The following is a 13,202-nucleotide window of genomic DNA, read 5'->3' as shown; positions in this document are numbered from 1 at the left end:
AAAGGCAACCCACTTCTAACCACCCAACAACATTTAATTCCTAAAACTGTTTTCTATCCTACCCCTATTACCCATTAAAACCTATCTTATTATATCCCATCACCTTCTTTTGTTGTTAATTTCTGATTTGGGTCCATAGGACTGTTTATCGATCTATAATCAACCATACTTGTTTCTTGTATTATATCCAAACCATACTTCCTTTGAGAGATTACAACTCCATCTTTTGACTAAGCTACTTAAATGCCTAAGAAGTATTTGAGGCTTCTAGGATCCTGGTTTGAAAATGTCTACACAAGTACTTCTTCAGTTGAGATATTCTAGTAGTATCATTTCTTGTATGACTATATCATCAACATACACTATTAAGTAGACACATTTCCCGAGAGATTTATGACAGTAAAAGACCGGATGATTTGTTTCAATGCGTCTTAGCCCAAATTTTGAACAATGGAGCTAAATTTTCCAATCTAAGCACTTGGTGATTTCTTGATTTTCCTTCTTGGGATGATTTGTTGCTGCTCTTTTTCTTTGTTTCCATTCATGCATGTATCAAAAGTAAAGTTTTTTATTAGTGCTTGTGTGAAATACAAACTAATTTTTGAGAGTACCTTAGGTACCTTTTTAACTGATGTGTTTTCTGCTAGGGTTCATTCTTGTTTGGATATGGTTGACTGTCTAGATGTTGACTATTCAAAAAATTCATTTGGTTTTATGTTGGTTTACTGAATTCTAGTTGTTGGAGACAATCATAAAAAACTGTGGAGATATTGTTCATATGCATGTTGCAGAGAGAGACGTGCTTCATGATATGGTAAAAATAGTGAAGAAAAAGGTATACATAATTTCTTGAACATTTTTTTTTAGTTTTCTGATCTTTTTGTTTTCTTGTAAAATATGTTGATGTCATTTCTCATGCTGATTGTAGTCTGATTCTCATGTCAAAGAGAAGATATTGACTCTTATTGATATTTGGCAAGAAGCATTTGGAGGCCCGAGGGCAAGATATCCACAATATTTTGCTGCTTATCAGGAACTGTTGGTAATGTTTAGTATGAAGTGTTTAACATAGAGATTTTGTTGCCAAGTATTCCTCTTGCTATTGTGCAAATGAAGGAAAGCTGTTCAACAGAACAATCAATATTTTAGTATTTCTTTTTTCTTTTTTGCATACACTGTTTTGATCTGCTTGCTTATATCTAGTTTTTGAAATATGAGTGTGAATTTTTGCAGTCAAAATTTAACCCAAAACTTCTAGAATGTAATTGTTTTTCAATGTTAGTTTAAAATATAAAGGGTTTGTTTATTTCAGCGTGCTGGGGCAGTATTCCCTCCGAGATCGGAACAATCTGCACCTGTATTCACACCTCCACAAACACAGCCATTGGCATCATACCCTCAAAATATACGTGATTCAGATCCTCGTCAGGACACAGCTGAATCCTCTGCCGAGTCTGAGTTTCCTACTCTAAGGTATAGACCAAATTCCTTTTTCTTATGTGAAGGGAGTTTGACTTAACTCTTATATATTCATGGTCATTCAATTTTTGTATTGTTTTTTATTATGTTTTACATAATATTATACAGTGTGTGTAGTTATAAGAATGATATGTGCATTGTGGTAGTTTTAATAATGGCAGAGTATTTTGCGGTTTTGATGTCACATTTGAAGCCATATTCTTTCTTGTTACTGGGCAATGTGCTATTTGATGGCTGTACCAGATATTTCTCCTATTGAATCAGAAAAGTTTGGTGGTATCTGCGGAACCAATGGAAACTGAATTTTTTTTTTTGCAGTTCTGATGTATTATTTGAAGCCATATTCTTTCTTGTCACTGGCCAATGTAATGTACTTTTTGATGGCTGTATGGAATCAAGAAAAGTTTAATGGTATTTGGGAAACCAATGAAATGTGAAAAAAATATGCTAAATAAGTTAGAGGACTCAAATTTATATAAAAGTATCTGTTTCTACATTCAGTAATGCCTTTCTGTGATATTAAAGAAGCTGAATGAATTTAATTTCATTCATTTGATTTAATAAACTCGTGTCTCTTTCAGTATGTACTTTAATTGGTATTTTCATATAATGATAGTGAGGGATAATCTTTGGTACAGATTTCCATATATTATGCATTATTTTGTTCTCAATGTGTAATCGATATTTCTTTTACAGTTTGACAGAAATTCAAAATGCTCGTGGCATCATGGATGTTCTTGCAGAAATGCTCAATGCCTTAGATCCTAGTAACAAAGAAGTGAGTTACACAATTCTTTTATTCAAATTATGAAAAAATAAATTCTCAGATTTAAAAAGAATAATATATTTCTTCTGTATTTCAAGATGAGGTCATTGGACCTGTAAATACACGAGCCTGTTGTTTATTTTAGGAAATGTAGAGTTAATTCTAAGGAAACATCCTTTTAATTATGGGATTGTTTTTAAATACATAATCCTGGTTTTAATAGCAAGATACACCTGTAATAAAAAATAAAATTATAGTAAGGTTAAAATAAAAAACTTCCAAAAATACATAATGAGAGTACAGTTTTGACATAAAGATATTAAAGTTCTTTATATTGTAATGATGGTGAAGATTATGAGTGTAGCATATCGAAAATAATGCATTGATCTGGTTGAATGTGTGTTAATGCATTGATCTGGTTGAATGTGTGTTAATTATCAGATTCACTGTATTCCAATTTTGTTTCACAACTATTGTGTTTTTTCTTCGGTTTTCTTAATAATTTTGTTGAATCACTTTGATACCAAATTGATTGACTGCTTTTTGTGCTCCATCTTCATTGTTGTGGTTATGCTTGTTGATATGGTGATTGCTATTTATATGCATTATAATTATAGAAATCAGGGACAAATCTTATAATCAACAATATCTAGATTATATATTTATGTATACATCAAATTTTTTCCGCTTATTCTTTCTTCACTATATAAATAAGCATCGGTGCTGTCTGAGAAACACATGGTTTCAGCTTAATGTCTCTCTTTCCTATAGTTTAACAAGAGGTGTTGAAAAATGTTTATGGGACAAGGCAAAAGTTGGATTTCACTAGTGATAACACTGGTTACAAGAACAAAAGATTTGGTAGTAATGATTGATGTTGATTGAATGAAACCTTAATTGAATTGAAGCTACAAGGATAAAACTTGAGTTGGCTCATTTTTCAGTGCATAGCATGATTAATGAATGGCTTGTATGGTAATACGCACCATAGCATATTACGTATTTTAACTGGCCTACGAAAACGCCTTTAGTTTAGTGTTTTGTTTCTTTAACCAAAGAGCATTAGCCTTACCCGATAGATGTCTTAACAGTATGTAACTATATTATTTACTATTTACTATACCTTTAGATGTCTTAACACTATGTAACTGTATCATTTATTTTACTATTTACTAAACCTTTATGGATACGGAGAAAAAGGTAGATTCTATAGTGGCATTTGTTTCAAGTTATGGTCCTGTATTTCCTAGAATGACATTTCTGCAAATACTATCCAAGAAAGCTATTCTTGAGTAAATTTAAAAATACATGGATTTTTCTTCTTAAGAGAATCTTTGGACTTTATTTTAGAATTCAAAATAATTAGAATAAAAGTATGAGTGAGAATCAAATGATTGTTAGGTTTTGGGCCATTAACGTTGTTGAGAAGCCATTTTTCCATAGTGATGCATGTTGGTCAACCTTTTATATAAAAGAAAAGAACAGTTGAAATGGAAGTTGCTTTTGTGTTTCAAATAACTTCTCTTATTCTTGTGGGAAAATAACCTCACCCCTTACAATTAGAATAGAAATGAAGTATAACAAGGTATTACTACATTCTCAGGTTTGAACCCTAATTGGGAGTAATTTTCTAAAGCTTGAAAGTTATTGCAAGCATGCTAGATCTCGATTGCATCTGTTGATCTTTCTATTGAAATGTAATGCTCTTTATTATTATTAATACTTATGTAAGGAAACTCATCTATTACGATTTTAGGGTTTCCTGACCTTTTGTATTATGCACTACTGTACTCTATACATAGTAAGTTGTATCAGAAGTTTAAGTGAAATAAAATAGTTTTTAGTTAATTCTAAGCTCTTCAAGTTGGTATCAAGAGTCAGACCATTGTGTTTTCATTGTTTGTTATTGTCACTGTTGTCCTTCTACAGTCCACTGTCGTCCAAGGTTGTTGCCACTGCCATCCACCATTGTCACTGTTGTCTGTTGCTGCCGTTGTCCTTTGCCATTGTTTTTTTCTTTGGCAAAGTCAAGGTTAGGTGCGCATTGACAGGCACGACTCATCCCTGGTGGTCACCACCTTAATTGCCTCCCCACGCGCTGCCTTTCCCCAACCAACCTTGGGTGCATGTTCCTCATGCGTCGCCTTCTAGGTGTCAGAATCTCATTGTGTCACTGTCGGTCATCTCGCCAAGTCTCTTGAGTGTGTTGTTGATGCCTCGCTCCAGCTCGAATGTGGAATAGCAAGCAGCGGATGAAGTGTTTGTGAATTGGTAACAACAGATAGTGATGGTTCAATGGAGGTTAATGGTGGTTGAGGAGCTCGCGGGTGGTGGAACACTAACTCAAATGGCCTTCACTCTGGAAGGAAGCTAGGTGATGAGACGAAAAGCTCATTTAGAAGTGACTTTTGTACAGAGTCTTGGGTTGGAAAATGCATCAGCATAAAACTCATATTTCATTCAAAAGTTCTCTTACAAGTGATCTAAGGTGGATTTATAGAATATCCACCTAGCTATGTACGGTGTGGATGAAGTCCGAATAAGGTGGATCACATTCCACGTGGCAAAGCAAGAAAAACGTGTGCTGAAATCTAGAAGCTACACGGAATATATGTGCCACACTAAATACATGTGTTGAAAAGTGTGAAGAATGTGCCATACTTTCTCTTAGCCATAGGGGGGTGCGCTAAGCGAATTTGGCTGGTTATTCCTCTTCTCTAGTTGTCCTTTATCCTTCCCCTTATGCTGGTTTGACCCACTCTGGATCAATTGCTTGGGCTCCAGGCTTCCATTCAAAACGGCTGAACAAGATTGGCCCTTCTGTATCAAGTTCTTCTAAGTCTTGTTGAAGTCTTCTAGCCATGCTTCGAGTGATGGGTCCATGATTGATCTTGGGACCCAAGTCATCAGTTTATGGTCTCTGTTTTTCTGCTTCGTTGGCCGTGACTTATATCTAGGGTCTTTTACTCTCAAGCCAAGTTTTTCTTAGTTAGTTTTCTTTGGAATGACTTTTGGTTTTGGAATAACTCCCTCTCTATCTACTACTCCTACCATTACTTCTGCAATACTCTATTGGGAAAACTATTTATCTTGGTCTTCTCCTGTGGAGTTATGGTTTCTTGGTCAAAGATACCTTAATCATTTTGAACAAGATGTTTCTACTGTACCAGATGAAGAGAAATCTCAGTGGCAAAAGCTCGATTTTCAATTATGCATTATCTTATGGAAACCTGTTGACCAAGATTTCTTATAAATTTTAAAACCTTATAAGACGTGCACCTCTTTTTGGAAAAGGGAACAAGATATCTTTACTAATGGTGTGCAACGTCTCTTTGATGCAACTCAAAGACTAACTTCTCTCAAACAAGACAATCATGATATGGTCTCTCACATAGGAAAGGCTCGGGCTACAGTAGAAGAGTTAAAGAATTTCTTTGTGGCTAATTCTTTAGAAGATATCAACAAAAAAGTTAATAAGTTTTACATGGTCCTAATTTTGAGAAGTCTATACTCGGATTTTGATCATGTCCTTGATTAAGTTCTAGTTGGTGATCAACTCCATTAATGGACAACTTAGTTACTCAACTTCTTCAAGTACCTGCATTGGTAGAAAACCAGAATTCAATTGATGGTATTGAAACATTAGCTATGGTAGCACCACAAGGAAGAGGAGGAGGTAGGAGCAACCATGGAGGATGTGGTGGTTGTAGTATGCGTCCTCAATGCATATATTGTAAGAAAATAGGCCATACCTAAGAAAAGTGTTATGCCTTTCATGGTTTTCTAGACAAAGTTGCTCATGCTTTTAAATTTGATAATCTAGAATCCAGAAATTTGAATGAAGAGTACTAAAAATTTTGAAAGAAGAGTTCTAAGAATTTTTAAGGTAAAGTTAGAAAAATCAACAAATCTTGGCTAGTCCTCTTCAATGTCAAATATGTCTATTGCATGCATTTCTCAATCTGTGGAAGGTCTGGTTCATGGATTCTTGACTCAGGTGCCTCAGATAGTGTCTCTGGTAACATTCCTTCTTTTTCCTCCATCTCCTCCCCGAAAGTTCCTCATTTTATTATTGTTTCCAATGGATCCTGTTAGATATATTATATATTTATCTTTTATCTTTAGTTAGGTTGTTATTATTTCTTATTTGTATTTTGGGCTTAATCCATATTTCTAATATTATAAATAAAGAACCTTAGGTGTATATTCAACACAAGGGAGATTAATCTCATATATAGTTTCACTATATTCAACTTGGTATCAGAGCCAGGTTCGATCTTGGGACCTGTGGGTTATGGGCCCACCACGCTTTTGCTGTGAATTGACAAAGTTTCCTTATCTCTTTCACTAAATTTATATTTTGTTTTGTATATTCCTCATTGTCCATTGTATTTAATCTCCTTGAGTCAATTGACTCCCCTAAATTGTTCTGTAACATTTACAGCTAATTCCGTTGTTATACAAGAACGTGGTATGGGTCGTCTGATTGGAGAAGTATATGAGTCACAAGGACTTTATTTCCTAAAACCTAGCTCCTCAATTTCCTGTTTTGCAACTTCGTCCCCAAAACTTTTGCATGATTGTTTGGGCCACCCAAGTCTGTCTAACTTGAAGGTGATGTTTTCGAGTCTCAAACATATTTAAGTCTTAGATTGTGACTCTTGTCAGTTAGGAAAACATGTTAGATCTTCCTACCCTAAAAATTCCGAGACAATGTAATTTTGCCTTTTGAGCTATTCATTTTGATATTTGGAGACCGAGTCACGTTATTTCTTTTGGTTTTAATTATTTTGTAACATTCATTGATGAATTCTCTCGATGTACTTTTATCCCTATTTATGTCTTTTTTTAATGAAATTAAGAACCAATTTGGGAAGACAGTCAAAATCCTTAGAAATTTTAATGCTAAGGAATATTTTTCTGTAGCGTTTTCTTCATTCTTATCTTTCCAAGGAATTTACACCACTCAACATATCTCAGGACAGGGATTGTTGTATGAGAACACAGGAAGTACTTTAGTTGAAGCATATTGTTATGCAAATTAGGCTGGTTGTCCGATTGGCAGAAAATCTATCACATGATATTGTGTATTACTTGGAGGGAACCTTGTATTTTGGAAAAGTAAGAAACAAAGTGTTGTTGCACGATCTAGTGCAGAAGTGAAATATTGATCTATAGCTTTAACTACATGTGAACTTGTGTGGATTAGGCAACTACTTCAAGAGTTGAAATTTTGTGAAAATGAGAAGATGAAGTTGTACTGTGACAACCAAGCAGCCTTTCACATTGCTTCCAATCTAGTGTTTCATGGGAGAAAAAAAAAACAGATTGATTGTCATTTTATTAGAGAGAAGATGTTGTTCAAGGATCTTGTTATTGAGTTTGTCAACTCTAATGAACAACTTGCAGACATTCTGAGCAAATATCTAAGGGGACCTAGAATTCATTTTATATGTTCCAAGCTTGGTGCATATGACTTATATGTTCTAGCTTGAGGGGAAGTGTTGAAATGTAATGTTCTTATTAATACTTATGTAGGGGACCTCATCTACTAGGTTTTAGGGTTTCCTGACCTTTTGTATTCTGCAATACTGTACTCTATAAATACAGTAGTAAGTTGTATCAGAAGTTTAGGTGAAAATAAAATAGTTTTTAGCTAATTCTAAGCTCTTCAAGTCTTTCAAACCATACAAATGTTGAGAGAAACCACCCATCTGTGTGTCTGCACGAGTTGTCTCTCACTCTTCCACGAATCCCAGCTCCCTACAATTTCTGAATCCATCCCAATAAAGGAACACAAATAGGGGATATATATAGATTGATGCTCAACTCTGGTGTTCTAAAGTCCATTATCTTCAACTCACTCAAGCAAACTTACTTTCCCTCATGAAGTGCATGCAACAATTTGGAGTGAGGTTTGTGCCCTCAATAATAGTGATACCCAATGTTTATACTGTGTTTGCAAGTATAAGTAGATGTAAAATAGAAACATGAGAAGAACTGTACAATTTTTTACTGAGTGTTATACGCCTTGCCTCTTGAGTATTTTACTACACGATTAGATTCATACCTCTTTTTTGGGGACACTTAAGTTTTTACTTTAGAACGCTAATTTTGGGCACTTTCGGATAGGTAATTCTAAAAATAATTTAAAATGTGAGCATTGCCATTGCTATGGTCATACCATTTGGAAACTGCATGGGAAACCTCTCCATCCAACCAATACTGCTAGGCATCTATTACTGAGTAATTTGCTGCTCATAGTATGCCAGCTGACCAGCCTGTTTGACTCCATCCTTTCTGAAATTTCATTCACCTCCATGCTTTCATCAAATCTAAGCATAACTCATTGTTGCAGTATATTTGATTTTGACCTCGTAAACCTGTTTGCCCAAGTCTAATTACTCTTTATTTCAACATTTAATTTCAAGTGGTCATTGATTGCCAAGATTTAAATTACAAAACCTACTTGACATCTAATGGATGACCTTTGTTATTATTTTCAGGGGATTAGACAGGAAGTTATTGTTGACTTGGTGGAGCAGTGTCGAACTTACAAACAGAGGGTGGTACACCTTGTCAACTCAACTTCGTAAGTCCTGAAGTCCCTTCCCGTGATAATAGATATGACTGATATAGTATTCGTTAAATCCTTGATTCATGTTAATTGCATCTTCAGTAAAATTTATTCTTTTTGATAAAAGTTATTATTATTAATTTATTATAATCTTTTTCTGACTATTTTCTAGCGATGAATCACTGCTATGCCAAGGACTGGCGCTGAATGATGATCTACAGCGAGTACTGGCCAAGCACGAATCTATTTCTTCGGGAACTTCTGCCCAAAACCAAAATCCCACAGAAAATTCAAAACCTGCCCTTCCTGGAGCACTTGTAGATATAGATGCTCCTTTGGTTGATACTGGGGATACTAGCAAACAAACTAAAGAGAGGTAATCAAGTCTCTTGTTTCTTCCATTATTGCTTTGGTCATGAATGTCAGATGCATTCATTTTGGCCTGTTACTATTAGTTTTATTGTTTTAGGACTCGTGCAATGAATAATTGATGGCTAATTCATCATCTAAACAAGTGTACTTTTTGAAATAACTTCCAATTAATGTGTTCTAACAACTTGTATTATTTATACTCAGAATGATATTTTTCATTATAGGTATAGTTTGTTGGATATATAATTTCAAATTGAGTTTTAATTGTTTGCCTTCAATAGAGTATGATTCTATTTTGGTATTCTTTATTATTTTGAATTGTTTAATTTTAGTCATTTAGATTTCCCAAAATAAGTTTGGATGTATTTTAAAATCTAGGGTATTTCACTTGGGATGTGTTGAGACTGTTAAAGAGATGGTATCTTTATTTATGTAAATAGGGAAAATTGGAAATATTTTACTGAAATTATATATGGATTCCTAGTTGGGGGTTACAAAATGGAGTACAAAATTTGGTTTTGGAGGACATCCAAGGGCATGCAGTTAATTAGATAACATGCTCTAGGATTCGTGTTGGATGAGAAAGAAGACAGATATGTGATCAAATGACTCGATTCTGCTGGTTTATATAGAGGTTGTATTAATTACACGATTGGAGGATATTTAATTCCTCTAAATCAGCTATCAAATCCTATCAAATAAAAATTACTCTAAATTTAGGCTTAAGTTTTAAATCCCTAATTAATGGGTATTTTTAATTGACTATCTATTAAAAATTTACCTAAATATTTTATATTTTAAATTGAGTCTCAGCAGTTAGATTTTGTCGTTGATTGGGATGATGTGATTGTTACTTTGCATTGTTATTGCTTGCATCTCTTAACATAAAAAATAAAGTAATGACTTAATTAAGTTTTAACTGTCATAAATTTGAGTATATTTAATTGAGTCCCCATTAAAAAATTTCATTCTTAAGGGTCCAAAATTATATTTCTCAATTGAGTATTTTTTGTCGATTAAAGTGATGTAACCATTTCATTTAATTTTTGTTTTAATATATAATTTATCTGTTTTAATATTTAATTGATAAAATGAAAGATGTTGTATTTTATAAAGATAATTTAGGTTCCATTATTTCATTTTTTTATTGTCTAAGTTCGCAGTGTTCTGCATGATACCGTAAAATCAAACAGTCATGTCACCCTAACTACAAAACCTTCAAAGTCACATTTTTGTGTTCAGTTCATTACAATTGATCGATTATTGTTCATGAGGTAGTCAAAACCTTTCATTTTGGCTGCAGACCTACATTCTTTATTTGATTCGTAAACACTTAGGATAGATTGATGCATGAACTACTTTCATGTTGATCTGACCCATCTGATGCTTTGGCTATATGGCTCTTATAGCTATTTACTTAAACATATATATGTGCAGACCCTCTTCTAATGTTGAAGCAGAATCCCAAACAATGAATCAGTTGTTGCTTCCTGCGCCTCCAACTTCTAATGGTTCAACGATTCCTGCTAAGGTTGACCCCAAATTGGACCTACTCAGTGGCGATGACTATAACTCTCCAAAAGCAGATGCTTCAAATGCTCTTGTTCCTGTAGGAGAACAGCCACCTGCTAGTCCTGTTTCTCAGCAGAATGCCCTTGTTCTTTTTGATATGTTTTCCAATGGAAATAATGCACCTACATCAGTCAATAGCCAGCTGCCCCAGCCAGCTAATGTTGCTAGCCAAAGCACTCCATATACTCCCCAATTTCAACAACAGCAAACAGTCATATCTCAAGGTGGATTTTACCCCAACGGAAATGTCCCAAATGCGGGTTCGCCTCAGTATGAGCAACAATCGCTCTATACACACGGTACAGGTTCTGCTTGGAATGGTCAGGTTGCACAACACCAGCAGCAACCACCTTCACCGGTTTATGGTGCGCCTCATGTTTCTTTGGATTTAAATGAATTCCTGTGACAGAGATCCTTCAGAATTACATTCTGTTTCTAGAAGATGATTTTAAATTGATTTGTTTTGGAATGTGAAAGTTGCAATATTTTAAATTAGTCTAGCAATGACATATTGACTTTGTGCCGGGATGGGTTGAGAATGTAAATTTAAATAGGATTGTGCTCTAATAGTTTGGACTACATTGCATAACTGACTTTTTCTTTGTTTAATAGGTACGCAAAGCGGTGGATCATTGCCACCCCCTCCTTGGGAAGCTCAATCAGCAGATAATGGAAGTTCAGTAGCTGGCGCTCAGTATCCATATGTGCAGAATGCTGCACATCCTCCAGGGTCTCAAACAATGGGCAATGACCAGGGTGTTGGCATGTATATGCAGCCAAATGCTAACAGCCATATGCCACGAATGAATAACCATGTTGGGAGCAATCAAATGGGCTTGCAACCTCAGCATATACAAGGTGTTGCAGGGCCCTACATGGGCATGGCTTCACATCAAATGCAGGGTGGTCCTGTGATGTATCCTCAACAGATGTACGGAACCCAATTTATGGGATACGGTTATGATCAGCAACAAGGAGTCCCTTATATTGAACAGCAAATGTATGGTATGTCTGTAAGAGATGACAGTGCTTTGAGAAACTCTTACCCAGTTTCTACCACATCTTATGCTCCATCTGGGAAACCTTCCAAGCCAGAGGATAAGTTATTTGGAGACCTTGTTGACATGGCAAAGGTGAAGCCCAATCCCACCCCAGGCCGAGCTGGTAGCATGTAAAAACTACATTACCGGGTTTGCACATTTCATCCGATTGGTAACTTTTGTTCTTGTTCTTTGATTTTTATTTTTGTTTTCATATTATTATTATATATATAAATATATATATAAAATTTTTTGGTTCTTGTTTCATATTGTTTGCTTGTCTGGGAATTAGCATTTGATAATGTACATTCGTTTTAGAGAAAATATTGAAAAGTGGGGAGAAAGGGGCAACCATAATTGGTTTTGGATTGTAATTTGTGGCAATTCTCCTTGTATTACATTCCCTTCTTGTGCTTGTAGTTATGATCTAAAGGTTCTTTCTCTTAAGCATGAATGTGGAAAAGGGATGTCCTACCGTAGAGGCTTATATTGAACATAAGAATTCTGTAGTTAGCAGGTCGTAGAAAAAGATCATGACGTCTCTTTTCTTCTGCCCTTTGAAATTGAGGGAAGAAAAAAGATGATAAAAATGAAACTGAAATAAAGTTAAAAATGTTTCTTGTTTGAACAAAGTAACAAGTAGATAAGATTTTCTTAACTTAGGAGAGAAAGTGGAAAATACTTAAAGTTTAATTGGAAATTAATTTTAGCCTAAAACGTAAACTTTTATATCATTATTATTTATTTATAAAAAATATTAGATTTTTAAACCAATTGAAACAAAGAATGTACCTTCCACTTTTTCTTTTCAATGGGATCCTATTTTGTAGGTCTCAAATTTCTATTATTTTTGTTCTGAACAGATAAGACTGGGAGAATAGTTTTGTTAGTGTTTCTAATTATTACGTAAATGTTTGCATTGTTATAACTGTATAGGGAAAATTATTTATATTTTCGACTTAATTATGCACATACGTTCTGAAAGTCACCGTATATATTATTTGGATCTTTAATTTTAAAAAAGGTCGTTCTAATTTCTAAAATTTTAATTTAGGGGGTAAAAGTTGGTTTGCTTTGAATTTCCAGAACTATGTCTGACTTAAAGTTGAATGGTTGTATTTATTTGAAAGGTACTTTGATTTTAAAGAACAAATATTAGTTTTGATTTCTATTTTACGGGTACATTGCCTTCTTTTCTAAAGAACTATATACTAAAATTATTAAAATAATATACAATTCGTAATTATTTTTTTAAATGAGAAATTTTAGGAGTATACTTAATTTATTTTACGGAATTTAAATTATGTGAAATAGTTTGATAGATAAATAATTTTAAAAAATATAATATAAATTAAATTAAATATAAATTAAAATTTATTTTTAATTAAGTTTAATT

At 34.1% G+C, this 13,202-nt stretch overlaps 1 protein-coding gene across 1 annotated transcript in view; it reads left to right on the top strand.

Annotated features, from left to right (window-relative positions):
- Window positions 1-12,272, top strand: part of LOC106764872 (TOM1-like protein 9) — a 16,477-nt gene extending 4,205 nt beyond the window's left edge. Inside the window, exons 3-10 of the mRNA XM_014649301.2 lie at window positions 737-835; window positions 929-1,042; window positions 1,313-1,473; window positions 2,176-2,257; window positions 8,752-8,837; window positions 8,995-9,198; window positions 10,632-11,131; window positions 11,379-12,272. Of these exons, the coding sequence (XP_014504787.1) occupies window positions 737-835; window positions 929-1,042; window positions 1,313-1,473; window positions 2,176-2,257; window positions 8,752-8,837; window positions 8,995-9,198; window positions 10,632-11,131; window positions 11,379-11,941 (1,809 nt within the window). The 3' untranslated portion in view covers window positions 11,942-12,272. The remainder of the gene's footprint in view (window positions 1-736; window positions 836-928; window positions 1,043-1,312; window positions 1,474-2,175; window positions 2,258-8,751; window positions 8,838-8,994; window positions 9,199-10,631; window positions 11,132-11,378) is intronic.
- The last annotated feature ends 930 nt before the right edge of the window (window positions 12,273-13,202 follow it).

This window comes from Vigna radiata, chromosome 6 (assembly GCF_000741045.1).
Source record: "Vigna radiata var. radiata cultivar VC1973A chromosome 6, Vradiata_ver6, whole genome shotgun sequence".
In the NCBI taxonomy this organism is placed as follows: domain Eukaryota; kingdom Viridiplantae; phylum Streptophyta; class Magnoliopsida; order Fabales; family Fabaceae; genus Vigna; species Vigna radiata.
The sequence above is the reverse complement of the archived record's forward strand: the minus strand, read 5'-3'. Positions and strand labels throughout refer to the sequence as shown.